Below are 9,443 nucleotides of genomic sequence, written 5' to 3' on the forward strand. Positions count from 1 at the left end.
CCTTGGGGGGAGGGGGTAGACAGTGGGATGTTTTAAAGGAAATTTACAGTCATTTCCTCTGTGTGGTTTCGTTACAAATCAACAACATCCTGTTCTATTGTGAGCCGCAGAGTCGCTTCCAGTTCCAGCTGCCTGCCTGAAATAGTTTTCAGAGCGATGTAGAATGATTTTGAAATGCTTAGGAAACGGGGGACCTCGCGTAGAGATGACAGTACGTCGCTGCAAAAGTGCATGTAAGGGAAGACAACTCTTTTGAATGTAGAAGCGATTACCCTAGTTAAATTGCAATAACAGAAACGTAACGGTTTGCAACTAAGTTATAGACTAAATTGGACATGTTGCTTTTATTTGAAAGACAGCTTTGTGTGCTTTTAGAAGAAATAGTGCATTGCACCTGAATATAACTGTTTTGCCTCAATTGGGAACTACAAATCTATGGCCTATCAAGTGCAGCAGGCTGAAAACGTGGTCTTAGTTAATGGCTCTTAAAATGACACGAGAGGTGTACAAGCCATTCGCCTTTCCTTATGTGAAGAGTTTATTTGACCCACTTAAGTTTAAAGAGGAGAGCAATTGACTTCTAAGGAGTTTAAAGTCCATCCAAAACGCAAGCTAGGAATTAATTCAATATTTTGTTTTCTTGCGAAATTCAGTCCAACTTCGAAACCAGCGAAACGGACAGGTTACGCGCGTCTAGTGATTTGATGTTTCTAGATCATGTTATATAACAGCTCTGCAGTCCTGCATTGCGTTTGCCACTCTGGTAAACCTAAACTGCTGCCTATGAGGTAAGATTTGGTAGGCCGGTACGTTTAGTTTTTCATATCGATACAATCTTTGAAAATATTTCCATTGGAAAAACAAACTCAAATGGAAAAGCACGCGAACAAAATTCCAAATGAATGCACATGCAGCGTTGTAGACATCTTGACATGATTCAATATGATCGCATGTATACAGAACACAATAACGCGCAAAAGCATGCTGATGTATTTAACTGTTTGTTTTAACAACGTCCTGAATACACCGCGTTCGTTTTCCGGAAATTAACGTACATTATCGGTCAAAAGGCTCCTGTGGGGTTGAATGAAAGGCTGAATACATAAATAAATAAGTAGCGTGGCGTGAGGTACATAGCCGCCCCATTCATGTAATCTGCTCTGACATTGCCCTTGTGAAGGAAAGATCCCAATCCTTCCATTCATGAAATCCGGATCCTCCCATTCATAAAAATTTAGCCCCCGCACTTGCGCGCTGAAACGCTATGCCCTCCCATTCACAAAAAATCTGAAAGCGCATCTGCGCAGTATGGCAATCACCCTCCCATTCATAAAAAAGCCATTTTCCCAAGCAGTTGCAACATCGTAGCAAAAAGCCCTAGTCCTCGCTGCACTGCAGGTCAAGTCGACTGCGATCGCGGGTTTCTCTTGGTGGTTTTAACTTGGACCGATAACTTTGGAATGCATAGCAACCAAATAAGGGAATGCGTTGTTTTTTAACAAGTAAGTGTATTCTTAAATCTTTTGGTAATAATCGCGCTAGGGTTTAAAACATAGATGATAACTAACCTTATTTCAAAGTGCAGGATTGTAGGTAACATTTCAGATTCTTTCTAGTTTCTTGTTTTCAATTAAATATCTATCGCCCGGCATTTGGAACAAGCTGTTCCTTATTTGCGCTTTATGTCAACATTTAACTATGGAATCTACCATTACTAGAACTGTCTATACACGGATGAATGAACAAGCAGGTCGAAATGGGAAGCTCTGTTTCATCTTTAATCATTTTACTTTCTCTTTATCAACCTCATTTTTTTGCGAGGTAAGATCCTGAGCGTTTTTTTACCCACAGAACCTGGTGTAGTCGACCATTTACATGTTATTGAGGATAACATTAAATTATTCTCATCTACAGTATAGTCGTTTATGACGAAGCGTAAGTCAGGTGGAGCTGTCTTTTCTCTTGTGTTAAATCGCCGTGTTGAAATCTCAAATCGTATAAATAAGGAATACTTACGTTTCTTTTTTTATTCAATCCAACCTGTACGTCTGCTTGCTGACCTTTCTTTATGTTCTCTGTACAGCATGAGTCAAAATGCGGAATGCACAGGAAGCCAAATTAAAGAGAGACTCTTTTAATGTTCTTTAAATGAATACGAACTATTCTCTCTTCTATCTAGCTCTTTGTATAAAATGATTATAACCGTGAAAGGATCTACGATTTTTTCCTCTCGACAAACGGCGGCGAATTGAAGACGAATACTGTTTGCCCTACGTTTACGCTATCACATGGATAACATTTTATAGTATACTGTTTAAATGTTTCATTTAAAGCTTTTATAAGAGTATAGCGCAAAGTGGTTATTAGTGTTTCAAAATGTATTTTTTTCCATAAGTTGTGCCACCAAGAATTTCTTTTGGAGGTTTAACAGTATTTACTATTAAAACATCTACTGAGAAAGGATATGTTTTTGAAATTGAATAACAAAACACATTTTACGCTAATGTTTTACATTCCATAGGTTTATGGATATAATAGGACAATAATCAAGACTTAATATTGGCCTCTATTTCAGTCACAGGTATGCTATTTAAATTGTTTAACTGTTCACATAAAAATCTTCCAAAGTACAGCTTTTTTTATATTCGCCACTAATTCAGAATTCTGCACTATTAAGATTTATATTTGTATTGGTATAGACAAGCATGACCAAAAAAATATATATATATAACAATTTTGCAGACGTGGTGAAAACGGAAACCCGAGCTTAATTTCGGTTTGACTAACTCTTTTCGATTTACTTTTGAAAAAAAAACTCTTTTAAATTTCATTTTTTTTATCTTTTACATTTTTGCATATGACTAAACGGTGGAGTCCCGAGGTTTAAGACCAAAACAAAGCAAAGATTCCATGAAAGGTTGTTGAAAACCCACTAGCACGAAATTGGGGTGTATAAACAAGCAAAGCACTTTTTCCACCTCAATTTCAGAGGCAGGAAGCCTCTTTAGGAAGATATGAGAATCGCATAAACGCTTAAGGTAGTTCAGGTACATCTGGATTGACAACCGCGATTGGTGACGGAAAAAGTGTTGCCCTGGAACAATACTTCTTAGTTAAATCGTTCCAAATAAGCAGCAGAAGAAAGACAGTTCCTTCATTCGGTCTGTGTCTGAAGATTCTTTTTAGGTAATGACTTACGTAAGCCCTTTCCAGCACATATAATATAGCTTGACACATTTTAAACCGTTTTTAATTTATACACACACTGCTGTTAAACAGTCAGAACATGAAGCAAATAATTGTAATTTTTCATATACCTCTTTTTAACACTCTTGGTGAATAGAACCTCATAAAAACAGAAAAACATGGCGTGTAATATAAACGACCCATAATGCGAATATGCAGACTCTTGCGACTTCTTTTAATACCTTACTAATTTAACTTTGTTTTACAAAAAACAAAAATGTATTTCTAAACCTTCTTTAGATAACGTAACTTACAATGTCTGTACGTGCTGTTTTTGTAAAAAAAAAATAATCTTTGCCAATTGACTGAACAACGTAAGGGAGAGTAATTACTTTTACATTTAATGAACCTTTTTATTAAAGACGAGGTTGAGGCCTGCGTCTGCGTTCTGAAACTAACAAAGCTGAATTGGAAAAAGACCTCGATTTGCATTTCAGATCTTGAAGTCTGCGAATGTCTGTACTATAAAAATACTTTCATGTCCTGTGAGAGTAAATTGTTTCTATGCGGGGTTGCTCAATAGCGAAGTTTGACAACCGTCTGGTTTGGGTTCTGCGTGTGTGACACGGCTTGCCCTCTTGTTGCAGGCTCTGTAGATGCTGAACGCTGTGCGTGATATATGAAGGTCTCAGAACAACAGATGGAGTCAAGGGTTCCACAGCACATCCCTGGAGTCTCCTCTTCCATTATGGTACAACCTTTGCTGGACAGCAGAGTCCCCTATGGGAGGCTACAGCACCCTTTGACCATTTTCCCCATCGACCAAATGAAGGCGACGCACATTAAGAATGATTACATTGACAGCCCGGCAGTGGTGGTGGAGCAGCCGACGAGTCAAAAGGGCCTAAGGGGGACCCACGAGTCTCTGCTGGCGGTCCAGCAGCAGCAGCAGCAGCAGCAGCATCATCATCATCATCACCACCACCACCACCACCTCCAGAGGTGCGATCCCCACGACATCACTCACCCCTGGATCTCCTTCGGCGGGCGCCCCAGCTCGGTCAGCAGCAGCAGCAGCACCTCGTCGGACCAGAGGCTGCTGGACCACGCCGCCCCGCCCCCTGTGGCGGACCACGCCCTGCCCAGGTCTGTGAATGCTCAGCCCAAGTCTCTGGCCCCCCAGCCTCTGGACCTCAAGGCCCCTGCCCCGCCGGAGGCCGTGAAAAAGCACGCGCCCCTGTGCGAGGTCTGTGGGAAGTGTAAGTGCACGGAATGCACCTTGCCCAGAACCCTGCCCTCCTGCTGGGTCTGCAACCAGGAGTACCTGTGCTCCGCTCAGAACCTCGTGGACTCGGCCACGTGCATGTGCCTTGTCAAGGGAATATTTTACCACTGCACCAACGACGACGACGACGAGGGCTCCTGCGCGGACCGGCCCTGCTCCTGCTCTCACTCCAACTGCTGCGCCCGCTGGTCCTTCATGGGGGCCCTGTCCCTGGTCCTGCCGTGCTTGGTGTGCTACCTGCCGGCCGTGGGCTGCGCCAAACTCTCGCAAAAGTGCTACGACAGTGCCAGCCGGCCTGGGTGCCGCTGCAAACCCCCCCCACCGGCCTGCAAGGCGGCCAAGGCGAAAGCCAGCAGCGGACAGGGGAACCCCTCCTGATGGAGCCCGGCGCCCTGTCCGGTGCGTTCGGCATCGGAGAATCCCTCACGCTTCCGCCTCTATAAAGACTTGTCTCCTTCCGCTGGATGGTAGCGAATATGGTACTTAAAGGGTTAAACTGTACTTTATTATTATGCTAGAAGATTAAAAAAAAAAACCTTCAAGAGCTGTTGGCTTTAAAGGCCTACTTAAACGTACGTCTTTAACGTGTTACAAAGACCGACGCAAAAAAAAAGGCTAAAGGCACAAGTTATGTTTCTGAACACTTTCTGCATCTTTCAACTATTTATTACCCATCAACATGAGACCCGTCTCTGTAGCTTAAGGATATAATGTATTAGTATGTTTTAAATAAGCCTGCAAAGTAACAAACCCACAGTAGCTGAAAAGAAGCCAGACTATCTCGATTGAAATGGGGAGGGGGGTGGGGGTTGCACCTGCTGCCCACAAGACTGTCCCAGAATTTGATTTAAAAACTTTGCTGGACTGCCCTCCTGCAGGTTCCCAGGCAAACACAGAATTAACAAAAGTCTCTGCCGGTGTGAATTGTGAATGTGATTAGAAGTGCAGATCATCGCACACTCAACACTACCCGCCTCTCCTCTTTATGACAATCTCTATATAATTTCAGACTGGTCTCTGGACAGATTGAGTTTCTACAGAGTCAGCAATGTACCTGTCTTGTGCATCAGCTGCAGGGTCCTGTGTATTTATAAGCTTGTGATCGATAATAAAAGGAAGAATCTAATGGGAGACTATTGTGCATCATGATAAACAAAGTGCATATTTTATAGGGAGAGAAATGCAGCTCATAATGGAGAGACAGGGGTCAGTTGAGTTTGAAAGAGTCCTTATTTTGAAGTATGGAGTCCTTCTGAAAACCTTCACAGATAAATTGCCTTTGTCGATTTCCCCTTAAGCCTAAACTTGTCATAAAGTGGAAAGCTAAATCCTGTTTATGGTTTTAATATTGAAAAGACTCCTCAGGGATGATTTAATTTACTCGTCATTAGAAGTGTTTTTTTTAACATGGCTCTCATAAAGGAGACAAGATAAATTCAATGGACTTGATTTACTAGGCTTTGCACCAGGAGAAGAGCTGGCTGCACAGTAGATGAATCAGACATGCTCAAGAATCTGTTAAAATGTTCCACTTTATTTTCTTTAATGAATTGAAAATCATCAATGGTTGCAATTTCCTAAGACGAAAGAAAGAGAGAAGCATAGTAAATCTGCACCACTTTATTTAAATTGCTCATGTTACTTGCACAACCTCTACAGATCAAGACAACTCTAATAACGAAAGCAAGCACAGTATTAAGAAACAAGGGCATGATGTCTGTTTCACATTAGTCTAAATAAATTTACATGTCTACCACATTGTTTCACTACCGACCAAATTGTAACCCCTGCTGCTGAACTGTATCCATTGTTTAAAGTTTTGCTGTAAATATCCTGTTTTTTTTTTAGAAAGCTGTTTTAGTGCCTATAGTATGTCAGGGTTCAAGCCAAAGGAGTATGTTGCTTTTCTTTTTAATTTAATGATATTTTAGTTTTTAAGGTGCACTTGGTAACTGATAAGATTTTAATTGCTCTTAAAGGTACGGTATCCTTATAGCAGAATGATCCTATTTGACATTAAGGGATACTGTCTCTCCATATGCCCGTTTAATGGAGAACATTTTACCCTGTACTGGCTCCTGCAGTTTGTACAGGCCAATGTTGGTATTTATACACCGAAGAAAGCGTGTCAAAACGAGAGAAAACCACTGTTCCATCTCTTGAATGTATGAGGCATTATTTTAGTATTTCGGAGTGGCAGTGCACTGTTTTGTAATTCATTTTTAAAGTATATGCCAAAATAGAAGCTAAACACCTCTAAAGAAATTGCAAAAGTTTTTCTTTTTTTAAAAAAAGAAAAGACCTATGCAGGTGTTGTTTTTTTGTATATAGTTCTAAAGACTTTTTTTCAGTATGTTCCAAAACCTATTTTAACATAGTAATTTTAATGTACTGTAAAATTGCATGGTACAATATAGTGAATATTAGGAAAGGTTGGTGAGCCTAAGAAAACAAGACTGCTCTTTCCATCTCTAACAGCACTTGATTTAAAAACGGTGCTGGGTAATAAAAATACCTCTTTGTTTATGCTATTCATGCCTCATTACCTTGGAAGAGGCATGTCTAATTCTTAGTTCCTTCCCACCTCCGAAACCTTATATTCACGGAAACTGCTAAACAAATACAATTTCAGCTTTCTTGGAACAACTGATTTCCATTTCTGTTTGGCCTCATTGTCACATATTTTCCAGTGCTGCATGACAAATACCCCAGCCTTGATTGACAAAATACAGCTGCATTACATAAAAATTTCAAATCTATAAAGCCCCAATCTGTGCCCCCCCCCAACACCCAGCAAGGCAGGGTCTATCAGATACAAATTCTCTTTTCAGTCAGATGGTCTGTATCTTACACGGTTGATTCAAAAACGGAACATCAGCCTCTTTCAAGTTCAATGAGCAATTCATCTCAGAAAGTCCCCAGATGATGAAATGATCAATTTTCCAGAGAAAATTCAAGATTAAAGCATGTTTTCTGAAAGTTGCAAAAAATATTGAATAAACTCACTAGAAGGCTTTGTGGCATTTGTGAAGCCATCAGAACTGCATTACAAAGGTTGTTTGCCCATTCAAAAATACTTCCTAGCAACTGGCTTGTAAAATTCTGTCCTAGCAATGTAAATGTCGAGAGAAAAAGCTATACTATGTCTTGTACAGAAAAAACTCGCATATAAAAGTTTTCCTTTATAGATATTTATTTTGAAGTTCTATTTTATATAGTATTTATTTTAGATGCCTACTATTGTTTGTGAAGAAATGTTTTAAAAAGCTTATGTTGAAAAACAGAATGTACAATGAAATAAGAAAATATATATTATTAAATACAGTGTGTTGCGTATTTATTTTCAATACAGTGCAATAGAAACACTAGACTTTTTTCTATTGCTGAATTTGGTTTGATTTTGAAGTAAAAAAAAGGTTATAACATTGGCGAATGTCAAGAACATAACGTTATGTTTTTGACACTAGCTATTCATCTATATCAACATAGATTCATGGACGTCATGAAAACATTTAATATACTTTTCTATAATATTGTGGACCTCTTCATTACAAAACTATTACTGGTAAATCTCAATGGTTTCTAGCAGAGCATTACTAGTTCTGTTCACTTGAGTAGTTATAGATCTATAATGGTCTCTTAATCATCAATCCCTTCTTTCATAAAGAAGCAGGTTTTTGAGAAACCAATGAGTGGATTAAGTATTCCAACATCCATTGGCAAAAGCTTCTTTGTAATCACTTGGTTTACACAAAATGCAATGGACACCAACATAGTCATGACCAATCAAGCAAATTCATCAAATATCCCAGACTGCCTTTTCTGTCTCAAGAATGTCCACATATTTGAATTAGTCAACATTCATTTACCACATTGTCTGTTACATTAGGATTTCATAGACCTATATGTGTGAGCATTTTTGTGCACTTATTTGTCTGGCTAAATTACAGAAAATCCTCAGCCCAGACTACAGACATCCCCACTTCTGAAAAAACTGTTTAGCTTGGATATAGTGCCTAGATTAGAATGGCCCTGCTCCAGGAGCAACTCCAATAGTATGGTTTGACCTTGAGGACTGGTACTTGTGCAAATATAACCAGACCTTGGCAATGTACTAAGAAACATACTATGTGTTTAGGAGAGACCCATTCCTGGTAATGTGTAGTCTGTCAGCATTCAGAAGAGGTGCAGGACACCTCAGATAGCTGTGCCAAAGATTCACTTTGTGTTTTGTGAAACTAGTTCTTGATCTAAACCAATCATTCTGCAGTTTGCCCCCCTCATATGATATTTATTTTGGCTTGTTTTGTTGGCATTTATTTCCACCAGACTGTGTGATCTTTCTCAATTAAATCATATCCCAATATGATTTTTATGAGCTGGAGGTGGAAGCGGGAAACTTTCTGGTTATGAAAATTATACTTAATGATGTTTATATATATGCCTTCTAGGTTTAGGCAACTTTGTTCATACACCAAAAAAGCCAGCAGCCGTGTCACCCTGCAACTTACAACTGGCAACCCACTGAAGCTAAGCAGGTGTGAGCCTGGTCAGTACCTGGATGGGAGACCTCCTGGGAAAAACTAAGGTTGCTGCTGGAAGAGGTCCTACTGCCCCAGTATAGTGATGGGGACTCTATACTGTAAAACAAGCGCCGTCTTTCGGATGAGACGTAAAACTGAGGTCCTGACTCTCTGTGGTCATTAAAAATCCAGGCGTTTCTTGAAAAGAGTAGGGGTGTAACCTCGGTGTCCTGGCCAAATTTCCCCTGCCTCCTAATAATCCCCCCTCTATGATTTGGCTACATTGCTTTGTTCTCCTCCCCCACTCCGACGGCAGGCGGAGCGACACGCCAGTTAGAGTATTCTCGGTCGTAATTAATGGCAACATCAGCTCAAATCAAAGATTTGGTTCAAACCACCAAATGGAGACAGGCATGCCGACAAGCGGACCCTGCTGATGCGGGATTAAC

The 9,443-nt window shown here is 40.2% G+C and overlaps 1 protein-coding gene across 2 annotated transcripts; it reads left to right on the plus strand.

The window, feature by feature from the left end:
- The first annotated feature begins 1,358 nt into the window (after nt 1-1,358).
- Nucleotides 1,359-7,795, plus strand: spry4 (sprouty homolog 4 (Drosophila)). 2 transcript variants are annotated; one of them, XM_088933319.1, is made up of 2 exons: nt 1,359-1,502; nt 3,834-7,795. In XM_088933319.1, exon 2 carries the CDS (start codon nt 3,866-3,868, stop codon nt 4,847-4,849), a length of 984 nt encoding a protein of 327 aa, XP_088789445.1. In that variant the 5' UTR covers nt 1,359-1,502; nt 3,834-3,865; the 3' UTR covers nt 4,850-7,795. The 2 variants fall into 2 exon arrangements, with proteins under 2 accessions (XP_088789445.1, XP_088789446.1); XM_088933320.1 differs by lacking the exon at nt 1,359-1,502 and adding an exon at nt 1,802-1,821.
- Nucleotides 7,796-9,443: the final 1,648 nt, after the last annotated feature.

This window comes from Atractosteus spatula, chromosome 14 (genome assembly GCF_055471065.1).
Source record: "Atractosteus spatula isolate fAtrSpa1 chromosome 14, fAtrSpa1.hap1, whole genome shotgun sequence".
Lineage (NCBI taxonomy): Eukaryota > Metazoa > Chordata > Actinopteri > Semionotiformes > Lepisosteidae > Atractosteus > Atractosteus spatula.

What these genes read in the sequence shown, in the direction of transcription:
- spry4 (XM_088933319.1), top strand. Translation starts at nt 3,866, where the DNA reads ATGAAGGTCTCAGAACAACAGATGGAGTCAAGGGTTCCACAGCACATC.